Below are 26,414 nucleotides of genomic sequence, written 5' to 3'. Positions count from 1 at the left end.
GTCTATGAGATTGCTGTACGTAAGTCGGCTGTTATTCGGTATAGCATAATCACTTCTTCAAATTGCGGTTGGTGTGTTATAAGAGGCTTGTGCTTTATTCTGTGCTTCGGAAATAAAAAGCGCACGCATGGCTAAGGCAACCCGCTAAACTACGTATCATGTGTAAATGCGTCATTTCGTTTTCGATCCGATTCGTTTTGAGCGATTAATACCGAAACAGTTGGATAGAAAACCACGAAAACACGTAGGTATTGTCAGAGAAATACATTAAGACTTTGGGAAACATGAATCGCAGGGACATGACTTGATAAAGAACAAAATATTTCTCACAGCTGTGACCGCACTTGTTGCCTGTCTCCCACGAGTGCTGGCTTATAATCGCTATCGCGCTCAGCTATCACCGTTTTCAGCACGCTTCCAAGGAACGACTACGTCTTCAACACCGATGGAAAAATTGTGATAAAAAAATGTTCTATGGCATTTTCCGCATTACCAGTTCAGATTAGACATTTTGACCATTGAACATTCCACTGCACTAAAGACGAATGAGTACCATAAAAACTGGTTGTCAGTTCCTGTAAGAGATGCATGCTGTTCAGCTGTACACATGATGTGGCACTTTATGTTCACATTTTACATATTAGTCCGCTACTGAAGAAACCCCGTATTCCCCATAACTCCTATACCCAATACGCCATTTGACATATAGCAAAAACAGATTTTTGTATGAAATGTATTATATTTTATATTGGATTATTGGATATGGGGGTTATGGGGCATATGGATTTTTCAATAGGGTAATACGCAAGAAAGGAATGTGTGAACTACCACTCATTTGTCAGTCTGCATACGACTTGCATTTTTCTCCACAATATTTCTCCACCAATACATTCGCCGACACCCTTACTGACTAAGCAGCCCCTTGCCACCCCGCCAAACTCGATATGAGACCCAAAAGAAAGCTTCGCCTCATAACGGAAATTTTCGACACGCTCCATTACTGATGTGGTTGACAAAATAACAGGTCTTACCAGTGCAAAGTACGTAAGTGAGCTAAGTAATAACTTATTATGGCGAAGAGGAAGTGCAATGATGGGACAACTGTTTGAAAACATTCGTTCTTGTCCACGCCGTGTCCAGTGTCCTTAAGTTGTTTCTTAATGCAACCCTAAAGAAGAACACTAAGTCTGTTTACGTTGATAATGTATCCTTTAAATACTCTAAGTAATGTCATTATGTTTAGCAATAACTGGTTGACTATTAGAGGAGAAAATGAAGGTCAGGGTTCGATTTAAATCTGGTGCTAAAACCCCAATGCCGGTGCGTCATTGTGACGTCACGGATTTCAAAGTATATATATTTTTAAATTGGGATGGCAGCGTTGGCTTAGTAAAAGCTCCCGAAATTTCCGATGTTCAGTCCTTGGATCATTTAGAATGCTATGCAGGCAGTTGGTCACTATCATCATCATTATCATCAACCAATTTAAATTCACTACAGGACGAAGACCTCTCCCTCCGATCTGCAGTTACCCTTGTGCTGCGCTAATCAATTTCAACATGCGCCAGCCGATTTCTTACTTTCATCACCCCATCTAGTCTTTTGCATCCTCGACTGCGTTTCTCTTCTCTTAGCACCCATTCTGTAATCCTAATGGTCTACCGGATTATATTCTGTGCCTTACATGCCCTGCGCAGCTCCATTTCTTTCTCTTAAAGTCATTTAGAATATCGGTTATGCCCGTTTGCTCTCTGATCCACACCGCTCCATTCCAGTCTGACGCCTGTCATCCTTCGCTCCATCACTCTTTGTGCGATCCTTAACTTGTTTTCGAGCTTCTTTGTCACTCCCAGTTTCTGCCCATGTTAGCACCGGTAGAGTGCACTGATTGTACACATTTCTTTTTAGTAATGATGGTAAGCTTCCGTGTATGGACCTGAGTATGTCAGCTGTATGCGTTCCAACCCAATTTTATTCTTTTGTAAATTTCCTTCTCTTGATCAGGGTCCCCTGTGAGTAAATGACCTAGGTAAACATATTCCTTTGCAGATTCTAGAGGCTAAATGCCAATTCTGAAATATTGTTCTCTTGCCAGGCTTTTCATCATTATCTTTGTCTACTGCACTTTAATCTTCTACTACACTCTTGAACTCTCTCTGTTAAGGTCCACTATAATTTGTTGTAACTTGTCCCCATTGTTACTGAACAGGAGAATGTCATCTGCAAACCGAAGGTTGCTGAAATATTCGCCATTGATCCTTACTTCTAAGCCGTCCCAATTTAATAGCTTGAATATTTCTTCCAAGCATGCAGTGAATAGCATTGGAGAGATTGTGCCTCCTTGTCTGACCCCTTTCTTTATAGGTATCTTCCTACTTGTGGAGAGTTAGGGTAGCTGTAGAATGTTTCCAGATATTTTCCAAGATATTTACGTAAGCCTCATGCACTGCTTGATTACATAATGCCTCTATGACTGCTGGTATGTCAACCGAATCAAATTCCTTTTTACAATCCATGAAAGCCATCTAGAGACGCTCGTTGTACTCTGCAGATTTTTCAATTACCTGATCGATTACATGGATTTGATTCACTGTACAGTATCCCTTCCTGAAACCAGTCTGTTCCCTTGGTTGACTGAAGTGTTGCCCTGATTCCATCAGAAATTATCTTGGTGAATATTTGATAGAATACTGGAAAGTAGGCTAATGGGCCTATAATCTTTCAACTCTTTAATGTCTCCCTTTTCAAGGATTAGTATAATGTTGGCACTGTTCCAGTTTTCTGCGACCCTTTAAGTCGATAGAAACTTCATATAAAGGGATGCAAGCGCTACTGCTAAGATGTTAATGAAGCCCCTTGGCAGATGACGTCAAAATATGAGACGTCACGAAGGGCTGGTAAGGATGCCACCCACCTTGCCTTTTTGTGTATTTGCTTGCTTTTCAAGTGTCTTGTTGCAGCAAGACTGGTGTTTTTGGTATTCATCATCATCATCATCAGCTTGGTTATGCTCACTGCAGGGCAAAGGCGTCTCCATACTTCTCCAACTACCCCGGTCGTGTACATTAATTGTGGCCATGTTGTCCCTGCAAACTTATCTCATCCGCCCACGTAACTGTCTGCCACCCTCTGCTATGCTTCCCTTGAAATCCAGTCCCTAACCCTTACTGACTATCGGTTATCTTCCCTCCTCATTATATGTCCTGCCCAAGCCCATTTATTTTTCTTGATTTCAACTAAGATGTCATTAACTCGCATTTGTTCCCTCACCCAAGCTGCTCTTTCCTTATCCCTTTACGTTATACCCATCATTCTTTCCATAGCTCGTTGCGTCGTCCTCAATTTAGGTGGAACCCTTTTCGTAAGCCTCCAGGTTTCTGCCCCATATGCGAGTACTGGTAAGACACAGCTGTTATACACTTTTGTCTTGAGGGATAATGGCAACATGCCGTTCATGATCTGAGAATGCCTGCCAAATGCACCCCAGCCCATTCTTATTCTTCTGATTAATGGGCTGGGGTGCGTTTGCAAGCATTCTTAGATCATGAACAGCAGGTTGCCATTATCCATCAAGAGAAAAGTGCATAACAGCTGTGTCTTTGGTATTGCGTAAGGGTAATTTAGTTATGAAGGAGGAATCATTTTTCTCTTCAATGTCCCTCTAACGATTTTGCCATAATTAGCTCTTACCTTCAGCGTTTCGACAGAGGGAAATCTTTTCGCAGCAAGTGCCACGTCAGTCGCCATCGGTAGGTGTCCGCTTGGCAATTGATCCCGAGAGTACACCATGAGGTCCTTGAATCCCTTTGCTTTTGGAAGTCCCGTCGAGGTGGGCATGCTGCGCGGCCCCATGAAGCAATGCGCGACCCATGTGCTGTCGATGTGGCACACCTAAAACGGGATAGTAATAAATATCACTATCGTTGATGTTATTTAAGTTCACTGTAGGGCAAATGGCTCTGCGGGACGTCTACTAACACCAATTCCTTCAGCCGAACTTATTCTATGGTAGAACTTGCGTAACCTTACAGTCTGGCATGGCCCTCTTGGAACCTCACGTAGGCTTTCCGTGCTTGGGAAACTTTCACCCTAATAGACACTAATTGCTCTCCTTTCCGCATCACATGACCTGTCTAACCAAACTTCCTACACTTACTTGCCGCTGAAACATCAGCTACACACATTGCCACACTGTTGTTCGTTTGTGTATTAACGTTACCGCTATTATGTCAACATTATATTCTTCGTATCTTCGTATAACTTAATCTATGTTAGGACTTGCGTAACCTTATAGTCTGGCATGGCCCTCTTGGAACCTCACGTAGGCTTTCCGTGCTTGGGAAACTTTCACTCTAATAGACAATAATTGCCCTCCTTTCCGCATCACACGACCTGTCTAACCAAACTTCCTACACTTACTTGCCGCTAAAACATCAGCTACACACATTACCACACTGTTGTTGGTTTGTGTATTAACGTTACGGCTATTATGTCAACGTTCCATTCTTCGTATTGCAACATTCAGCTCAAATTCGCAGATCAGTTTCTCCCAAATTTTGGTCCACTACGAGTTATGCGCCTTGCTTTCGTGGCAGTAAAAAACGTAACAGTAGTTAAAAATCTCTATATGGTGTAATGCCAATAATTGCTGACAAAATCTTTCCTAGGCCAACAAAGCCGTAATCAGTGGCAATAATTCAGGGGATCCAAGGCACCAATTTTTCTTCTCCCAAACCAGGCAGGGAAGGACAATCTAAAAAATGATGTTTTGGTTACACCAACATAGAATTAAGTGCGAAGATGAGTTTAATCTGGAATATGTTTCATAATTTTATAACGCAAAGGGAAATGAAAGTTTAAGGGACCCCATAGAGAAAAATGATTTCTTCTGAATCAGTAAATTACTTTTCTTTGACACCAAAAGCACCACTTTCACCACGCTTGGTAAACCAGAAAAAGCGCACGAACAAAAGATGGGTGGCGACGCCTCCTGGAAGTTTCCACACCTGGTCGCTGTGACGTCATGGATTTCGATGGCATCTTCTAGGGCCTACTTAATTTAACAGCGGTACGGATTGACTACATGGTGTTCTAAAGGAACCAAATATTAAATATGGCAAGTTTCGGGAGCCTTTATTCAGCCAACGCGGCCCAAATGCGAAAACAATACCTTATTATCCCTGACGTCACACTGACGTACTGGCATCGGGGTTTCGCCGCTTCAAATACTGATACTTTGACCTTCATTTTCTCATCTAATAATCAAACTATTATTTTGAAATCACTTCCTGCAGGGTTCTCAGACAATGCTTTATTAGTCTCAACTGATTTATTATTTAATTTTAGCATCCCTTTACACAGACAAGCTGCTGGCGGTGATAGCCGAACTGGCAAGATTGGCACAGGTATTTGTAATCAACTCATTCGTAATCAGCATAATTCTTCGCCACTGTAGAACAAAGGCCTCTGCCAGCTATCCCCAGTTACCGCTACCTTGTGCCAGCTGAGTATCGACTCCAATTTATGTGTAGAAATATCCTAGCCTTACGATAGCGCACCATTCTGTGCCATAATTGATGTGTCTCCTTTTTGTTGGCGGCATTTTGTTACTCTTGTAAGCAATCCATTTTGCACTCTATGCGTTAAGTGTTCTTCACGAATTAATGTCTGTCTTCTTGTCTGTACCACCTTATTCCCAGTTAGAATATACACTGCTCTTTTCAATTTTTTTTGTTCATCGCTTGTGCCACTATACTTCACTCCTTCTGAAGCTTCTTTGTTAATATATCACGTTCAGCCACACAGTTTAGCGCCGGTAGAACAGAATGAGCATACAGGTTTCTACGAACATGGTAAGGTGCTGACTGACTTGGTAGTGTTTGTAATATGGAAAGATATTTTCATTCGTTAGATGATTTCCTTGCTGCTATAAGAGTCCCCTTGCAATTAACTGGCCTACATAAGTGTCCTCTTGCGAAACTTCCAGATAATCACTACCGATCACATGCACTTCAAGTGGGTCAGTTGGTTTGTTATTCACATTGTGAACAGCACCGACGACAGGACAAGAACAAGAGGAAACACTGTACGCAGTGATATTCAGAGCAGGTGTTAGGAACAGTCAATGCATGCGCTCCATTTTTCTTGCCTAGTTGTCTGCAATGTTCCCCTGCGCTATTCAAGAACACTTTTATTCCTTGCCAATTAGGCCAGTGAACGCGTCAAGACACGCATTATACCTAACCCTGGCAATGTTAAGCTATGGCTATGACGATGTCACTCACGTCAGGGCAAGTGTGCAGGAGCGCCAGCGTGGTCTCGCGAGACATAGTAAGGTACCCGTCGCATACGATGCCTGAGCTGCCGACGAGCTGCCTCAGCCGACTTCGCTCTACCAGCGGCGTGGAGTGGTCCGTGTCCGGCTCATCCAGTTCCAAACGATGATCGCAGTGATCGTGCAGCAGAGCCAGCACTCTGGCGTTCGGGAACATGCGAACGAGCTTGTACAGCTTGTCCTTGTTGTGCACGATGCATATCTCATGTGCGTCTTGGAGCAGCGTGCTAGCAGAAGTGGCGTAGACATCCTGGGAGTCGAAGGATGCGCAGCCGCAAAACAAGGCCTTCGAGATCCTCGCCTCGCGTGGCAGCCCTCTCTTCGCCGTGGAAACCAAAGATCTTTGGTTCGCTACCAGGAGGAGACGGCGGTCGTCGGACAGCGAGAGTCCTTCTGGGACTGCCACGTCCCTCGGCCAAGCAGCGTCCAGTTTGAGAATGACGTGATCTTCGGCGAGAACCAGGACACGGGGATCTCCGAACTCTCTCACCAACTCCATAGTACTGCACATGCGCAGAAAATAATGCCTAGAATTCACAAGATGACAAGATGTTAGCTTTCACCCCGCACACCAACCGACTGCTCAGCGTCTTGTCACGATGTATAAGAGCCAACAAACACACACAAATATATATATACATATATATATATCAGACATTACCAGTCGTGGAATAGGAAAGCTTTTGGAGCTGCCGTAGCAAAAAAAAATTTCGCTTTGTAGCAGACATCTTGGTTTTCATACCACATACTTTTGGATTGTTACACGAAGCAGAAAGATAAATTATGACCCCACACCATTTCTGTTCTATGTAAAACGCTGTAGAAAGCAAAATAATGCACCTATGATCTCCTAGTTGAGCTGGCAGAACGTAGAAACATATTTACTTACACGTATGCCCTGATAAGTTCTCTAGAGCAGCACATAAATGCGCAATAACTTTTGATGCCTTCAAGCCAATGAAGCGTAGTGCATGTTTTCTTTTTTTTTGCAATGCCTCGTTATTAAAAAGTCTCTGTCAGCTTATTTCCCTCCTCCAACAGAGCTTGACCACTGTCGACGTCAGAAAAGAATATTGCCTTCCTTCACTTTGCCAGGAGTAGCTCCACATTAATCAGCATCTTGGCTGAGTTCATTTTATTTTGAAGCTTTTATTTTTCTGCTGAAGTACCTAATTCACTGAAAACATGACGCGTTGCTTTCCTTGCACGTGATAGCACCGAAGCCTCGTGTACAGTTGTTTAACCTGTCGTTTGCACGACGCCTTCACTGTTTTGATCAGGTCTTGGGTCAGGACAATCAATTGCGAATCTCACTCAAACATTCATGAATACGACATTCATGTTGGCTATCGCATCATTTGTCTATCTTCACTAAGGCCTCTCATTAGATCTGTATTTCTGTGTGACAGGCACGAAGAAGCTTTCACAAATGCGAACACGAAAGAGTTTTTCTCCTTCCTATCGGCCAACCTTAGCTGGGAAATGTTCTGCCAGAAGTCCTTCAGACATTGGGGAGGGGGCAATGTACACATTATGAGAATTATTTTGCTCAAGTGATCTATTCTTAAAGACAGATACGCTGGCAGCTGCAGATACAATTTTGTGCTGATGACTGTCTCATTCCGCAATGTCTCCTCCAGCAAGAAGAGACGGGAGAAAGTGCGACGATCCCCGAGGGGACCCCATAAGGGATGTTTCCTCGCTGTGACATTGGCGCTACGTCCGTAGGAATTCATTACGAAGCGAGTAGCTTGGCTCTGGTGGCTTTCTAGCAATATTTTGCTATCCATATCTCATGAATCTGCTGCATACTGAAGGATGGCCTGGACATTAGATGTATACAAAATCCACTTAGCATCAGTGGGAGCTCTTTAGAAATTTCTTTTGGAAAAATTTGTAACTTGCGTAGCCTTCAAGCTACATATTCAACGTGTTTAGCACAAGTAAGGTTAAATAAAAAGAAAACTAAGAATTTGACCTCATTGACCATCGTGACTGACTTCGTTTCTAGGTTGTACACTGCCTCTATATTAGAGTGTCTTCTGTTAAAACAAATATGACTAAATTGAAACAGATACAGTCTAATTTGCCATTTGATACACCAATCTGATATACAGTCAAGTTCCAATTGAAGGGTAAAGGTATCGTCCACAATCTGCATTTCTTGGTAAAAAAACAGCATCTTTCAACATTCATTTATTTCTCCAGGAGAAAAAGGCCCGGGAAAAAAAGTTGCCATGAAGCAGCTTGATGAGGTCCGGGGCTCATGTACAAAAGGGCAGCAGTGATGGGAAAAATGCAATTGCACATAGATCACGAAGGAAGGAGCCGTACACTGCAGAATTACAAGTAAGCTTAATGTAAGACAAAAGTAAAATTCAAAATACAATGCACTGAGAAGCAAAAAGCATAAAACAATGGTATAGCAGGCACAGTAGGTTAAAATACAATTGCAATTTGACTCTGTGATATAGTAAATGAAGTTCAAATCCAATACATATTACACTGAAAGCTCGTTAATTCGACTTCAATAATTCAAATTTATGGATAACTCGAACTGTACGATTTGGTCCGGCCAAGCTCCACAGAACTGTGTATAAAAAAGCCTGTTAATTCGAATGGGAGAAGGTTGTGCCACGGATAATTCCAACTAGGCGCCACCGTGCCGGCGGCTTGGCGCCTGGCACACAGCCAGAGAAACACGCCTACTGCCTACACACAATGCTGCATTGCCACGAAACGGAGAGAATGGCGAGAGAAGGCAAAATCGCATAGAGTTTCTAAATAAGTACCCTAGAGGGAAATGTGGCGCTAGTGTCTACGGGGGTTCTCATGAGCGTTGCCTCAACCTACATGGGAATGATGGGAAGTACAGGCTTCGGATTGACTTCGGTCTTTAGACTAGTGGCGTTTGCTTCTGGCGCAGTAAACGAAGTTATACTCAATTATCGCGTAAAATCTAATTCTATTTCTGCAGTATGTTATATAATGTACAACACGCTGCATAAACTTTGTATGACTTTGAGATGGAAGCATGGTTTACTATGGTATGTCACCAGGACACACCAGGGTATGCATTTTTGTGCGATTCTGTTCCCAATTTAACGCCAAAGAATAATTATTTATTCATTTTTGCAACAACAAAACAACCGTGCATGTACTTATATAAACATACTCATCAAGTATTTCTGGAAATAAAAATGTTGTATTGTGACAAAGCGTTGCGCCCTTGAGCGGAATGCTAGAAGTGTCGTCTGCTACGACGCCTGCTCGCTGCAAACGCGAGACGTTTCTCGCAGACGACAGGCACTTGCGAACTCTCTCGCTCTTTCGAAAGGTTGCGTTGGCTGTCACGATTGCTGAACCTGCTGAACGTCTTCAAGTACTTTCAAGCACATCTGCTGCACTGCTAGTTGGGATGCCTGTGGCCTCCTACGAGTATGCTTCATCATATTTTATATTGATGTACCGCTTCCGAAGTGTTCCGGCGTGGCTTTGCACGTACCCATTTTACGACACTAGACTACAGCCAGGAAGCAGCAACCTTTTCTACCACAACTAAGTTTGTGTTCTCAAAGTCTTAAAACGCGCATTTCATTTCATTTCATTTATTTACTCTCAGGGCCGTTCGGCGTTACAGAGAGGAGTGGGTATACAAAAATGCAAATGGCTATACACGAATACATTGTTTTCTTTTTTTTTTTTTAGCAGGAAGCTTAATGAAGGTGATCGTATACAGCAGACTTGAAGACTTCGGGTACTGCGATGGACACGACGGAGGCAGGAAGGTGGTTCCAGTCCGCGCTTGTCTTCGGAACAAACGAATCAAAATAAAGATTAGTCCTGCAGCTTGGCACGCCAACTTTGAACCGGTGGTCCATGCGGGATGCAAAGTAAGTAGGAGTAGTAAAGAGTGATTGCGAGTGTCAGAGGTGAAATATATTTTGTGAAAGAGGCATAATCGAGAAATACGACGGTGTAAGGAAAGGTCAGGAAGATCTAATGTTTTCTTCATTAGCGTTAATTACACTGGCTGAACGAGAATAGTTAGAGAGTATAAAACGAACAGAACGATTTTGGATGGATTCGAGGGCTTGTATGAGTGATTTGGTGTGAGAATCCCAAACGGAAGAAGCATATATTCTAGTTTTGGGCGCACAAGAGTATTATATAGAAGTAGTTTTAGGGACACAGGAGCCAGGGAAACATTACTGCGAAGGAAACCAAGTGTGCGGTTAGCATTATTAGTGATATGTTCAACGTGCTTTTTCCATGATAGGTTGGCAGTAATGTATACGCCAAGATACTTATAATCAGAGACTGAAGTTAAAGAGGAGTTATTAAGGAAGTAGGTGCATGAAGGCTGGTTAGGTGTGCGCGTTATTCTCATTGCTTTGCACTTACCAATATTTAGTTTCATAGACCAGGTGTGACACCAAGTGGAGATGTTATCCAGATCAAATTGAAGAATGGCTGCATCAGAAGGTTTAGATATTTCTCTGTAAATTACGCAATCATTAGCATAGAGTCTAATTTGTGAGTCAATGGAATCAGGAAGGTCGTTAATATAAATTAGAAAAAGCAGAGGACCTAGTACGGAGCCTTGGGGAACTCCGGATGTTACGGGGCATGCAGGTGAGTCACAGTTATTAATTGAAACGTACTGGGTACGGCCCTGCAAAAAACACTCGATCCACTTCATCAGATTAGTATCTAGGTTTAGTTTCCTAAGCTTGAGAAGTAGTAGTTGATGAGATACAGTATCAAATGCTTTCGCGAAATCTAAAAAAATGCAAACCACAAGTGATGAACAGTCCAAAATGAAAAACAAGTCATTAGTAGACGCGACCAGTTGAGTTTCACAGGAGTGGTGTTTGCGGAAACCATGCTGATTAGGTACGAAGAAACAGTTTGATTCTAGATGCGAGGTTAGAATATATGATACGTTCAAGAAGTTTGCATGGAATTGATGTTAATGAGATAGGCCTGTAGTTGTGGGGGCTATGAACATCACCAGATTTAAGCACCGAAACCACCTTTCCCACCTTCCAGTCGTCCGGCAACGTGGCGCTCTGCAATGACTGAGAAAAGACATACGACAGTATAATGGATGAATAAGTCTGGGTGTTTTTCAGAAACTTGTAGTTGATACCATCGGTGCCAGCTGACGATGAGAGTTAAGCAACTTGAATGAGTTTACAAATGCCTACCCAATCGATAAGGATAGGGTCCATTTGAAAGAAGTCACTGCAGAAATAATAGGAACGGTTATTGATGCAACTTGTGAAAAAGATGATGAAAATGTGTCATTGAGTAAGATACAGCACTGTTTATTTGATACAAAGAATCCTCGATCGTTCTTCAAGCGAACTTCTTCGGATTCGTGCATTTCAATGAGCGTGCACATAAACGAGCACTTAATGAAGCCCTCAATAAAATTGTATTGTCAAGCCACTAGAAGTACAACTGTACATGTCTTGTATCAGTAGTGCCTTCTTTGTCCTATTCTAAAGTTTCATAAAGCACGTAACGTTCAAACGCTCAAAACATGTTCTTTCAACGTTTACGATGCCGCCGCTTTCTCGTCACGGCTTCGATGCCACACCGCGACACAAGCATCGTCCCAGTCGCTGGCCGAGCGCGCTATCGCCACTTCGAGCAGCATAACAAAGGCAGAGAGCTTTGCGTTGTACTGTCCCACTGCAGGTTACATCAATTGCGCTTGGACCGAAACCAAAACTATCAAAAAATACTTGTAGACTAGTTTGCCAGTCGTCAGAATGCCAATCCGAAGCCTGTACTTTCCATCATTCCCATGATGGTTGAACGATCGCAGCGCCAGATTTCCCTCTAGGTATACTAATAAGAAACTCTGTGGCAAAATCGGGAAAAATCTAACCGGCGCACGCTCGGACAGAACATAGCGGTGGCTGCCTCCTCTCAGTTCTACGTGACCTCCGAGACTTCTTGCCCGTCGCGAATCTCGGAGGCTTTGCAAATCTTTTGTAGCTGCTAATGTGTGGCAGATGGCGTGGCAAGCACCAAAACACAGTGAATCAAGTGCATCGCAGGTGCGCTTGCAATCAAGAACTGATGAATCGGGGTCTTTGCCACCTTCACAAGTTCAGCATCTTTGTCTCGACAGTCTTCATCGGTTTTGCACGTCTGTTTTCAGCTTACGAGGTACTGGCCGTCGCGATTCTTTGTGATGGTGCGAAGCCTCGGCTAACGTTCGTTTCGGTGGACATCGGCGATGTGGCACAGTTGGGCCCAGAGCTGCGACTTGAAGATGGCGTGTGCCCTAGGTACACGCCATCACTATCTTACGCGCCAAATTTCTGACATGCCATACCTGCCAACCTGGCGAGATAAAAAATCGGGAGACTTTATTCGCTCATGCCAAAGGGGGGAGGGGGGGGTTTGCATCACTGCTTCAACTTCCGTTGCCCTTAGCAACTTGATGAAACATGTTTTCCATCAGCGTTTTTCATTTTTCCAACCATAGACCACTGCATATCCCACCTTTCTTCATTAAGAATGTCCTCTGGAAGACTATATGCCTGTAGTGTGGCAAACTCAGCTTCGAGAGCATCTAAAGCATCTTCAGCAGATTCATTGTTTTCTCGGGGCAGCATCTGAGGGAAACTCTGAATAAAGAAACGAAGACTGGAGAGTGATGCCTGTGTAATATATTTCAGGTTGCCCACCTCCGCATTCTTCATAGTTGCGTTTCAGAGTCGCATCTACATCTATAGCGCTTCGCCTCGTCTCATTTCAGAAATATTTTCCGTAGAAGAGGCCCAACGTAGTCGCTGACACTAAGGGGTAGGTTGCGTTCGCGAGGAATCCCGTAAACAGGCACTCCACACGTATGACACTGTCGTCGCACTTGTTCAGGAGAATGTTCACTATGTTGCCTTGCCGCTCAGCGGTACGAACATAGCTTTCATGCTTCGCCGTGGAAACGTGCAGTTTCAAGTCGCCGTTGACACCGTGAGACACGCTGACGTCACATCCAAACATTCTACGAAATGCAAAATGTTCTCCTTTTCTTGATGTCAAAAAGCACGGAAATTCAGAAGTTCGCAATAACTTCTGCAAATACCTTTTCTTCGACTTTGGTAGCGCCATGGCATCAAGCACTCGAGAATTCTAACTCTAAATGGTGCACCGCACACACGGCCTAGCCAACACTAATCATACACAAAAGTAACAGCAACAAGATGCACCATGGAGGAAGGCATGCATTAAATGCAAGAACTACATTGGCTCTGGCTTTGGTCAGCTTACTAGGCGCTGTAGTCAGCTGCTTAGTCGATGATACCGATAGTGCTAGTGCTGCCGTTGTTGATGCTGACGATTACGATGCGGCTGTAGATTCAGCGGTGTCGGTTTCGGAAAAACCGCTTTTGCATGAACAGATCATTTTTAGGGAGATATAAGGTAGTGATCGTACAATCGGAAAGTTCAGTAAAAAATCGGGAGTCTCCCGGCCAATGTTGATGCTGACGATTACGATGCGGCTGTAGATTCAGCGGTGTCAGTTTCGGAAAAACCGCTTTTGCATGAACAGATCATTTTTAGGGAGATATAAGGTAGTGATCGTACAATCGGAAAGTTCAGTAAAAAATCGGGAGTCTCCCGGCCGTTGTTGATGCTGACGATTACGATGCGGCTGTAGATTCAGCGGTGTCAGTTTCGGAAAAACCGCTTTTGCATGAACAGATCATTTTTAGGGAGATATAAGGTAGTGATCGTACAATCGGAAAGTTCAGTAAAAAATCGGGAGTCTCCCGGCCGTTGTTGATGCTGACGATTACGATGCGGCTGTAGATTCAGCGGTGTCAGTTTCGGAAAAACCGCTTTTGCATGAACAGATCATTTTTAGGGAGATATAAGGTAGTGATCGTACAATCGGAAAGTTCAGTAAAAATTGGGAGTCTCCCGGCCGTTGTTGATGCTGACGATTACGATGCGGCTGTAGATTCAGCGGTGTCGGTTTCGGAAAAACCGCTTTTGCATGAACAGATCATTTTTAGGGAGATATAAGGTAGTGATCGTACAATCGGAAAGTTCAGTAAAAAATCGGGAGTCTCCCGGGCGAATTGGGAGGGTTGGCAGGTATGACATGCCCTACTGCTTCCAAATCGCAGTATACTGCTGTTCTCCTTCACTTTCGTTAGTTTGAACTGAAGTGGCTTCCCCTTGCGGTTCAAATTAACGAGCTTCTACTGTAGTATTTTTCCTTTTATACCATGGAGAAAAATATAAAAATAATACCCTAATTTGGGTCTGCGCCCACCAGACCTAAAAAAATTGCTGTACAGTAGTTTTTTGTTTAGGTTCATATTTTTTGTGTATCAGTTGTTTGTGTTAAGGGTGTTCGAAACCAGGAAATGCAACATTTGGGAGCCATACGCTCTGTGAAGTCGGGGTAGATGCCATTTCTCTTTGCGTCTGGTGCTTGTATTAGTGTTGGATTATTGGATTATGAACTTAGCGCGAGGTAAGCTCAAGTTATTCAAGGTGCGAAGCGTGGTAAATGACAACTAGATGATGGATGGGAGATATTCTATGTTTAATAAACAATTGTCTGGTTTGAGCTAGGTACTCCGAGCTAGAAACTATGGGGATAGCTTTTTTTTTTTCAGTAGTAGTTGGTTTACATGCACGCGAGCTGCAGTTCCCCACACAAGATGTCAGTAGCTTATTTGAGAATGAAATAATGAATGATACATTAATTTTTTAACTTTTGCCGGGAACAAGTCGCGACGTTGCTATAGAGCTCCTACAGATTTTGACAAGTTAAAACAAAGATAACTGAAGCGATCCACCCATTTAAGATGTTCGTCAAATATTACGCCAATATATTTATAATTACTTACGATTTTGATGGCGTAGTCTCCAGTAAGCAGTGGGATTGATATCGTAACATTCCGATTTCACGAACGAAAAATAACCGCCTTTGTTTTATTATAATTCATCTTTAAGCTGTTTATATGTAACCAGTTATGGAGGCTTTCTAATATGATGTTCGCTTCAAGCAGGAGTTTGTTCGATGAGTTTCCAGGTGAAAGTAAACTAGCGTCGGTATATATTATAAATTTAGCTTTCTTGGAGATATGGACAAGATCGTTTATATACACGTTAAAGGGAACGGACCTCAGATACTGCCCTGCGGTACTCCGCATCTTATATATTAAATACTGGAGCTACAACCATTGACACATAGAGATTGCTGCCGTTTTTTAAGGTATGCCTGTATCAGCTTAAGCGGATTGCCTCTTATACAGTATGCTTAAAGCTTATCTAAAAGAATGTTACGATTAATACAGTCAAATGCTTTGCTGAAATCAACAAAAATACCCATTGTTAGAAGTTAATTTTCAATGTTCTGCAAATTTAGTTCTTTTTGTTCAAGTAGCGGAGATTCTGTAGATAAGCCTAGTCTAAAACCAAGTTGGGAATTTGTAAACAGTCGATTATCGTTAAAGTAAATTTCCAAGTGCCTAAGCAACATTTTTTCTAGTGGTTTCACGAAAATTGGCAGAATCGATACTGGTCGATAGTTGCCCATGTCTTGTGTCATTTCAGATTTATGGATAACAATCCCTTTGGCTAGTTTTAGTCTGTCTGGGAAGGCAGAGAAGGATATCGATAAGTTAAATATACACGACAAGTAAGGTGCAAGAAGATCAGCTACAAATTTAATTGGTTTTACTGACAGACCCTCTGCGTAAAGGCTGGAGCTATCCTTCAAGGCCATTAGTGTAGCAAAAACTTCGAATGGGTGGAGAAAAAGGAGTCAAGTGTCTGCACAAAAATTAGGCAGGTAGCATCTTTGTTGTAGTCGGTTTAAGGGAGACCAATAAAGTGTTTACTAAAGCTATCCGCTAGCTCGGTACCTATTAAGGTTACACAGTTTATTGTAAGACCTCCTATTGAATTGAAGGGCTTGAGCATATCAATGACTGTGTTTATTGTTTTCCAAACTAATTTCCCATCATAGCAGCAGTCTTTTTCAAATAACATTCATATAATATTCCTTACCCACATTATGCAACTGACTGTTTAATTTATTTATGAACTGTTTGAAGGCAGTAAGGTCAGGTCAGCCACATCTCGGCTGGATAAAAATTTCTTGATACATCTTGTCTTTCTTTTTTATCTGTTTATAAAGAGACGGCATAATTCACGGTTTTCTTTTTTTTTATTGGCGCTTTGTGGATCACGGAAACATGCATCGTATATTTCACGTAATTTATTTATAGATATATTGTACGCTTCATCTGCACTGCTATAAGTATAAATTTCGGACCAGTCAGCACTGTTTATTTCTGTAAATTTATTAGGATTGGTGTCATTAATCGACTGATAGGTAGTAAGGACTTTTCTAGTGAAAGTTGAAAGTCTTTGTACAACCGACACAAAAACTGGACAGTGGTCACTAAGCTCGGACAACAATGTACCAGCACATTCGACAGTAGTGCCTGCGTTCACATAGTATAAATCTATAGTTGTCTGGATGAAAGCAGTAATTCTCGTAGGAGACACTGCCACGCTTGTAAAACCATTCGATTTGATTATGTTGGCAAGACTAAGTGACGTGTAATTATCTTCAGCTACATTTATATTGAAATCGCCACCCAAGACCACAATGTAACGGTTATTAGAGCAAAATTCTAGAAATTTTTCAGCATAGTTGAGAAACTGGTCACTGCGTCCGCTCGGGGGCCTCTAAACTACCGAAAAGATTTGATGGTTATGACGTAATGTGATAATTTCATAGTCATTTGTTATAGCTGAAAATTCATCAACAAGCTCGAATGCGTAACAAGGTTTAATATAGACTGCCAGGCCGCCCCCACGGGTCCCTCTGTTCAAGAAAAAGCGCAAGAATGATTCTTTCGAGATGAGATCATTTTCTTGTGCACACCATGTTTCAGTAAACATGAAAAATTCAAAAGATACCAGAAGACTATGTATCAGACAAAAGCACTGGAGAGATATCTGAGGCTTTTCTTATATGTATGAAAGGGAACCTAGCACTAGCTACCCATGCAGAGAATTACTACACACTGAGACTGCTTATTATCATTGTAAAACAAGTGTCATGCTAGCCATGCCATGTGTCCTTTTCGTTTCTGTGTGAGCAGCATGTATTCAGATCTATTCTCCCCTTTTCACCTTTCGCACGATATCACTGTGCGAGTAATAAAACTGAACTGTTAGTAGCGCTCTGTCCTGTTGCCTCCTTTCCATGCTTGTGTATTGTGGGCTAAATAAGGCTTTTTTTGTGTGAAAGAGTGCTAATTTTACACATAAACTAGCTCCATGGCAGTTTGCAATAAAGGAGTGTTAGCATTCTCTAAAAATACGTCCATGCAGAACAGTGTCAAAAGAGCGCCTTTAAGAAAGAACGTGAGTGTATCTATCATAAATGCCAACCCTTGTTTTTTTTTTCCTTAACATATTTTTCCATACCAATATTGAGGTACAAGCTCACCATATTATATCACCTTGTCAATGAAGCAAGGCACAGTGGTACCCAGCTGTAGCGGTATAAGCTTGGATGTGGATATCGGCGCAGATCAGCAACATAGCATGGCCTGCTTACACTTCTTCTCCTGGTGCAGCCATACCTATAGCAGCTATAAAACGAGCTTAGTGTCACAAGCGAAATGATATAAAAAGTGACAATGAATAAAGCAACTTTTGTTAGGCATAAATAGGATCGAAAATGCAGACATTATGCTCATAACTAACCTCATTTTGAGCAACAAAGCATCCAAGTGAAGAAAGATTATATGTATGAGCTATCTATGTGGGAAAGATTACTCGAACGCTCTCTTTTTGGCATGCCCCTCCCCTTATGCATGGATGTCTCCCTGGCTGAGTAAGCCAGGCTGATCCCAGGTATAGTGTACTCAAAGGTTGTCACTTGGTGGGCCAATCCTGACACCACTGCATGAGTTGTACAGTAATGTCAATGTGTATTGTAATGCTGGCCATCCTGTAGGCACTGCAACATTATAGCACCCATAAGGCTAATGGTATTATCTGATAAGGTTAAGTAATAAGTGTCCCCAGAAGCATAACTTGGCGTGTGTGCCCGGAAGCCATTATTACACTTCGATAATCATTCTTCTATCGCTTCAACCTCATTTTTATCAACATAGTACAAGCTTTAGGCAACTGCACAAGCTTAACGCACCAGGGCACCATAAAGAATACCACAATAGCTCCCTATCCAATTCACCCTTTAAAACAAACAGTGGCAAGTTCCGTACCATGTTTTGAACAAGCGAAATTATTCTGGATTTGCATAAGCCTTTTCCATACATACAAAAATCACCAGTGCAACGAATCGCATATGAGCATTTTGTAGACAGAAGGCACCAACCACAACAGTTGAAGCTTGGGAAAATTGACAAGAGTTCATTTTGACGGTGCTCACAATCAAAGTGAAAGAGCGCTGTGCTCTTTCAACCTCTAATTGTTATTTCCTTGATATGTGTGCACTGTGAACACCACATCTGCCTGTCCCTTATAACTTTAGTGTGTATGCATTGTCAATAGAACTGAAAGGAACATAAAGACCAGATAATGTTATGTTGGATAGAATGAGCAAGAAACATACCTTCTGATGCAGTACATCTTGATGAAACAGCTTTCTACCAATATCCTATACCTGCCACTGCACTGAAAAAGGCTTATTCGATTTTCTGTGCAAAGCAAGCTTGTTTTACAGAAGACTGCATTTGTTCAATTACTTCGACAAACTGGTGGTTACGGAGTATTGTGGAAAGGTGGCATCATTGAAAACCATCTTAATTATTGTGTAAAAAACAATCACGCAGTCAACTCCAGAGATCAAGCCAGGTAGAAGTATGCAGGAGACAAAATGGTGAACTGGTCTTTCCATGACTGTTGAGGTAAAAACAAGTGATGAAGCATTCCCGACACACTCAACATGCTTTGGAGGAGACAGCATATCAGAATTAAAAATGTTAAAAAGCAAATATTTAGAGTTATTTAGTGCTTTTCTGCTGTCATGGTTTGTCACTCCTCCAGTACGATTGAGCTTACTGCTGAGGATAATAAATAGATCCTCTTTATGGATTTTCAGGGAATGATTACAATGAGGAGCCAGTGATGTGACATCTCTGAGCGCCTGAGGACAGTGCTGGTGATTATATATCACAAACTGCTGACATGCAACTGAACTCTCGGGCAGTGTCATCTCATGCCACATGATTCATGCAAAACTTTAAAGGGCGCTACACAGAAAATAATTATTTGAGCTGCATTAGTAAATCACTCTACTGCAATACCAAAAAACTATAGTTACCAAGAGAGGAGGCTTCATATGCCAAAAAAGACAGAATGAAATATGGACGGTGAAACCACAATAAGGTTCCCGCACCAACTTGCCCTGATGCCTTGAATTTTGGCGCAGCCTGTTAGGAGTCTAATTATTTTGACTTAGGCATGTATTGACAACATTGCATTATAAGTGAGCCAGAAACTGAACTTAGCAAGTTTTAAGCAAGGGAACCGAACCGCAATAGCCAATATACAAGAAAATACTCCGGAATGCATGATGTGCCCCTAACATGCTGGCAGTGAAATCCTGGCACAAGATTTGAAAAATAGAATTTTCACCTTCATTTTCACTCTTCATAATTAAACTATTACTACAAAATTTACTAGAGAAAGTGTCGTTAGAGAATACTTAATCCATATAAAATTATTTAATGTTTCTTTTTAGCATTCCTTTAAAGCTAAATTTCTAAGCTTGTTTACCGAGTCATGTGACCCTCGTCATCCTATAGGCATTCAAACCGTGCACTTATTCTTGGCCTCGTTTAAAGTACCTTGGTATTCCATGCAACACAAAACTGAACAACAGGAGTCACTGTAAAGAGAGGGACAAATGGGATGTTCCGTGTGTGACGCAACGGCAGAGTTTTAAAGGGACTGAGAACAGATTTCTTAGGAGCCGGGTCATTTGTGGCACAATTAAATGCTCATTCTCGAGGTAGCTATACCTGCAGGGGTTCCAATATCACGTAGAAATTTCGTAAGCAGAATTTTTCCATTAGGATTGCCACCTCAAAAATAGGAGCCCCTACTCCGGCAACACAGGAGTGAGAGCAATGCCTATAGCCTACTTCACTAATTGTGAAAGCAGAATGATGGGTGGCTTTCGCAGGGATGAAGGAATGAGTTCAACTTTAATTAACCATTTGCAAAAATCCTTTCAGAAAATAAAATGCTACCACAATATGCTGCTGCATCTGTGGTGCCCTATTTCGGCTATGCATGCAAGTTGTCGAGGATAAATTCTTCTTGGGTAAGTTGGTGCTCACTTAAAATGTTGCTTTCTAGCGCTGAAAACTCGAAAAAAAAGAAGACAGTGAGAGGCAAAAGTAAAGGAAAGACAAGCGCTATACTTACAACTGTTTATTCTAAAAAACAGAGCATCCCATATACTGTACACACAAAAATGCACATGCACAATCGCATAAAACAAGCAAAGGATGTCAGTCAGCCAAAGGCACTGTTGTGAATTTTTATATGCTTCGCAATCTGAATTCCAAATCATAAAGCGTAACAGAAGTTTGACTCGCGTGAGGTAGACCAGTGGTATGGATATGGAAGGCCTCGAACAGTTCACATGCAGTTGTGTTTTTCCTTCTGCCTAAGATCCTGATGTTAAGCAACAGTGGTCAGTCATATCTTGCATGCTCTCATTCAGCATGCAGTCATAACTTGCATGCTCTCTCATTCGGTCGTTGACGCAACGCCCAGTTTGCCCAGCCACAGCCGAGCCGAATCAGGTAAACCACTCCAATGGAGCAATGCACGTAACGCTTAACGAGCTGTACTGTACACCCGTTCGTAGGGACACCCGTGATTCAGCAGCAGAGACGGGCCAGCTTGTTCGGGATGGTGAAGACCACAGGTACTCCATACGCGTACACCATTTTCTTGAGACTGTGGCTAACCCTGTGAAAGTATGTTTCATACCTTCACAGAATAAGGCCTGCTTTATTGGAAGGCTGTCTCAAAAGTACTTTTATTCTTTTTGGCAATCAACTGTACTTACTGTCACCTGTACTCAGGTAGTGCCTCTGCTACGCGACCAATTTCTTTCTGAAATGGATATAACCCTCGACAAATGTGTTAAGAACGCGCACATGATAAAGATTTTTAGATATGTAGACAATTTTGTAGTCCTTTTGGACCAGCAGTGTTCTTCAACTGACAATAATGAAATCAGCGCAGTTTTAAGGCTTTTTACGCTTCATGACAAGGCCCTGTGTTTTACCCATGAGATTCCAGTGGAGGACGTGCTGCAGTCTTTAGATTTAAATATGATGTTTTTAAAAGAACACGTTTGTCTGTACTACTCACCATGCTCTAAAAATGAGCTGTTACCAAACGATTCCGCCCATTCGAAAATTGTAAAACGAGGGATCGCAGCAACCTGCCTCGGGTCTGCACTTAAAGTATGCATGTTCATAGGATCAAGACGAGTTTTGAAAATCAGATCGAGCGGCTTCTAAAAGCCGGCTACCCTCGCTAGTCGTCTACTTTGCTCCGGAAGCTGAAAGGCAAGAAAAAGCCTAAGGAGAGCAATGAAGTTCAGTGTAGCGTTCGAAAAAAGGCACAAATGATCCTGTACCTTTCACAGGATTAGCCACAATCTCAAGAAAGTGGCGAACAGGTATGGAGTATCTCCACCTCCTACTCTCTACTCTACTATATCTCCACTATCTATCTCCACCTCATGGGTTTCCACAGAACTATTACATCACACACACATAATCAATCATTATTAAACTTGTCGTGCAGCACAAAAAGCAGCAGCGAACTTGGAACCAGTAACTGACAATTTTTTTTTTTTTTTTTAGATTACAGAGCTTTTTCAGTGTGTTTGCTGCTGCCGCTTTAGGTTGCTTCAGGAATTTATCTGACCAAACTTCCGTAAAGCAGGTGCCCCTCTGATGTTCTCGCTAGAGATATTGCATTGCTAATAATAAAGCAGTACAAGTACCATTACAATAAGTTTTTACATGCATTATGATGTCATGCCACCCATCTCTCAACAGCTTTAAAACATCCTAACCAACACAACTTCATTCTCTTTCTAAAGTGACATTCATAAAATTGTAAAATGAGCCCAAATTTGTAAACCGACGAAAAATTCAGGAGAGTTTCCAAATATGAATGATACCAACAAAATCTGCAGCTTGTGTAAGTTGCAGCGACTGCTTTGTACAGACCTTGTCGCAGCACGCCCATCAGATACTTTGCCGTGCTGTTGAGGCTGCAGAAGTGCCGCAGGTGCATATGTGGAGGTGCCTCTGGTTCACAAAATCTTGACATCCCTAAACAATAAGAAATGTTTAATTTATTGTAATCCCTGATGAAACTGCAAACTTGTGATATAACAAGATCATGTTACATTTTGAAAAGTCTCATACAGCCAGTTACATGAAGCTGCATCTGGTTGTGCAAATATCTGATTGTTATATCACAGGCGGTTATGTAACACGTAAATCAAACTGTAGCAAACATGTATCTACTATGAAAAGCTTCCCACAAACCTACATCTGTATAAAGTGAAATGTGAATTGTACTATCAAGAAAATTGCTTAGGACATGAAAGGCGTTGCAAAACCTAATTTGTTTATGGGCGGAACAAAACACTGTCAGAAAGGACTATGCACTCAAAATTACAACAGACCACCTCCTTTTCTGGAGAGACAATACAGAAAAGAGAAAGATTTTTCGATTAAAAAAAAAACATTGCTGTTGGAATTTCGTCTTGTCTGCAAGATCGGAACCCTTTACAGATACGCGAAAACACATAGGACACCAATACACGCCACCTGACGACACTCTACAAACAGAAGAATTTGCATACAAGCTAAACATCTGGCCATGCGTCGACACAGCAATCGGGTGATATCTCGCGCAGCTGTTAGCTGTGAAGATGACACATCGACGTACTACTTCTGGAAATGCCTATACCATTTGTCAACGAAAAATTACGTACACGAACAGTAGCTTTCCTTGCTTGAATTTTTGTGCCCATTTAGATCAAAGAACCATCCGCGCTAGCGTGCTTCATAGGAGAAAGCAAATAAACCATACATAAAGCTGTTGGCAACATCAATACGTTTTAGCGCAATTTCCATGCAACTTTTTGCTAAACATGCACTGCGACATTAAGAAACGAACATCTGAAAAGCACATTGATAATTCTTGTTGCTTTACTAATCCGGATTCGGTCGTTGCACGGATCTTGCGATCTGTACAACAACGCACACTTCACAAACCATAGACTGGAAGAATGCGCGCAAGCGCCGAACTTACCTTTCTAGGCGTACTCGGGAAACGCTGCTTTTAGTGTCACAGGTGCCGCGGCATCGACTGCAATGACGGTCTTTCCGGCGCACACACTGTTCAATCGCGGATCAACTACAGGACGTAATAGCACAACTTTCACCAAATTCTTTCGTACAGTGTGATACAATGCGAGAGTGCCAGAGGAGGAGATTCTTAAGACAGGCTTCTCATGAGCCCGGAACTAAGAAAGCGCGAAGAGTCATACCTACAATATTCGACATTGGCGCACCGCATGAAAGATAGTGCGAGCTACATTACGCGGTCCCAGGGGCTTTGTGATTCTCAATGCATACAAAATGCACCACAATGTCTCTCGGCACAGCGTACACACGGGTAAACAACCACGTCGACCGGCATCAAATCTAGAGCGCACTCTCACAGAACACCTATGGCACTCTCGCGTAGCACGAGACGTTCATTTGAGGGATCGCCAGTCGTTTGTGCGCAGGCGCGAGTAAGAGCGGGCGCGAGAGAGAAAATCTGGGGGCTTTTGCTCCCTGAATATATGACTCTGCCTAGGCACTACGGAGGAGGTTTCTTAGCGCGCGTTGCATGGGTTTGTCCCCTAGACGTGCCGGCATTGCGGAGTGCGGTCGAGTTTTAGAGCGCAGCTCTTTGGCGTCCGTTCCTGGGTTTCGCGTCGTCGTCGGCGTTGTCGTCGGCCTCGTAACCAGCTCCGCCCCCCTTTCATCCCCCCAGCGCTAGCAGCGACCGACTGATACCGCTGGATGCCGCTGACGCCGCTAGAGAGTCAAGATAACGTGACTGCATAGAACACCGTCGCCGCCATGCAGAAAGAGGAGGAAAGGGTCCCCCCCCCCCCCCCCCCTGTTCTTGTGTGGCGGATAGGGTGCTCTTCAGTTGCCAACGCGCCGGTTATTTCACGTAGGCCCCGGCACGTCGACGAATACATGACCACCTTCCCACGGCTAGACTTAGCGCTGCGGAAGAGCGAGGGTATCATATTGTTTGTGTCGGCATCGGCGGCGTTGTCCCTGAAACCAACTCCGCAGCTGGGGTTGACTCACTATCGGCGTCAGCGGCATCAGTCAGTCGCTGCTATCTCTTCCCTCCTCCCTTTATCGTGTTGTCCGCTTGCTGCGCGCGCTTCTGCCCCCATCGTTTGCCGCTGGGTGTACACGCCGCGCCCCTCCCCCCTCTTCCTGCGAGTCTCCGGTTGTCAAAGCGCCGGCTCGAACTTAATTCCTTTCTTCGCTCCTCCTCCAATGCAACCCCTGTGCGGTGGCAATCAGAGAGCCAGATCGGTGGCGGCGGATCTGTATATGTGCACCGCCCGAGCCGAAATTGCCGCAGCCGTTCGCCCTGTGCGGTGGCAATCAGAGAGCCAGATCGGTGGCGGCGGATCTGTATATGTGCACCGCCCCTACCGCACTCACGAAAGACGTCGTGCACTTCCTGCAACTCGCATTAACCGTCCATCGATCCACACCGATGTTAGTAGTAGGGGACTTTAATGTTGACATAAAGACAAACAGCAATTTCCTAACACTTATGCGGGAGAACATCCCGTTCCTCTCGCTCGTAACGCGTCCCACGGCTGTGACAACCTCGCGAGGCACTTGTATAGATCTCGTCTTTGAGAATCAAGCATTGGTGTACCAAGTCGAACATATATCAGTCTATTTCTCCGACCACAAAGCTTCCTTCATGACTGTCAAGAACTGTTAGTGGAGTCTTTGTTAAAGGAATACGTGTGAAAAATAAAAAAAAATTCTGTGATAGCGCATACATGTGTTGCTCGATTTCTTTGCCTCAATCTATCGAAAAGGTGAAACAGCTTATTTGCTGCGCTCAAATTTCGCATTAGGAAGTAACGTAATCGTCGGTAATTTTTTACGCTCCGCCGCTGGCTGCCCGCGCGGTGAGGCAGTGGGCACGGGCGCCCCATTTGGTGATCGCTGTGTCTGAAGGGGCATGTTAATTTCTGACTGGTGTTGTATAAGTCGCGGGTCGCTCTTTTCGTCGCGACGACAGGCTGGATTTTTTACAAGCACTGCTCTAGGAGGGCACATGTAACCGCAATTACGGAGGCCTCTGGAGAGCACAGTAAAGCACGTGGCGCAGGATGTTCAGGGCATCCAAGGGGTAGCTGGTTCTTTTATGCGAAGCATATTACTGGAGCTCAACCCAGCTCCTCCGGCGCGGCGGTGTCGCCTTCAATACCACGTGACACCGTGACGTCACGACAGAGGAGAAACGGGGCTCCAACTCGCGGCGTCGCCTTCAAGGCTGACCACGTGACACCGTGACGTCACGACAGAGGAGAAACGGGGCTCCAACTCGCGCCGTCGCTCGCGGCGGTATATAAGCAGCTGCGCTTGCCTCTGCTAGACACTCACGAGGTGAGATGCCTCCTGGAGTCAGAGCTGCTCGTTGGAATGAGAAGCGAAGGTTGCGGCGTGCTACAGAGACTGTTTCTACGACTGGCTTTGCTACGGCGCAGCGACTACGCGCCCCGCATCGGACGCGGTGAGCGTCGAGCAACGCAGCGTTCGGCGCGACAACGAAATGTGCACCTGAGCAAGCGCCGCACGCCTGAGCCGACGCCGACGACACCGGCTTTTCTGCGACACGAGCTCCTTAACGCTGTCGCGTTAAAATAAAGGCTAGTATGCTTCGCATCCTGGGCTTAACCTTA

At 43.4% G+C, this 26,414-nt stretch overlaps 1 protein-coding gene across 7 annotated transcripts in view; it reads right to left on the bottom strand.

The window, feature by feature from the left end:
- The window catches only part of LOC139050918 (uncharacterized), a 30,572-nt gene extending 6,402 nt beyond the window's left edge, over positions 1 to 24,170 (bottom strand). Inside the window, exons 1-5 of one of the 7 annotated variants that reach the window (XM_070527771.1) lie at positions 23,723 to 24,170; positions 22,627 to 22,731; positions 17,841 to 17,985; positions 6,285 to 6,861; positions 3,691 to 3,891 (exon numbers count right to left, since the gene is read on the bottom strand). In XM_070527771.1, the coding sequence (XP_070383872.1) occupies positions 3,691 to 3,891; positions 6,285 to 6,845 (762 nt within the window). In that variant the 5' untranslated portion in view covers positions 6,846 to 6,861; positions 17,841 to 17,985; positions 22,627 to 22,731; positions 23,723 to 24,170. Of the gene's footprint in view, positions 1 to 3,690; positions 3,892 to 6,284; positions 6,862 to 17,840; positions 17,986 to 22,626; positions 22,732 to 23,402; positions 23,583 to 23,722 lie in introns of those variants that run through there. The other 6 variants (XM_070527774.1, XM_070527776.1, XM_070527773.1 and 3 more) reach the window with 6 other exon arrangements.
- Between the last annotated feature and the right edge of the window lie 2,244 nt (positions 24,171 to 26,414).

Source organism: Dermacentor albipictus, chromosome 10 (genome assembly GCF_038994185.2).
Source record: "Dermacentor albipictus isolate Rhodes 1998 colony chromosome 10, USDA_Dalb.pri_finalv2, whole genome shotgun sequence".
Classification (NCBI taxonomy): domain Eukaryota; kingdom Metazoa; phylum Arthropoda; class Arachnida; order Ixodida; family Ixodidae; genus Dermacentor; species Dermacentor albipictus.
This window is presented reverse-complemented; position numbering and strand designations above follow the sequence as displayed.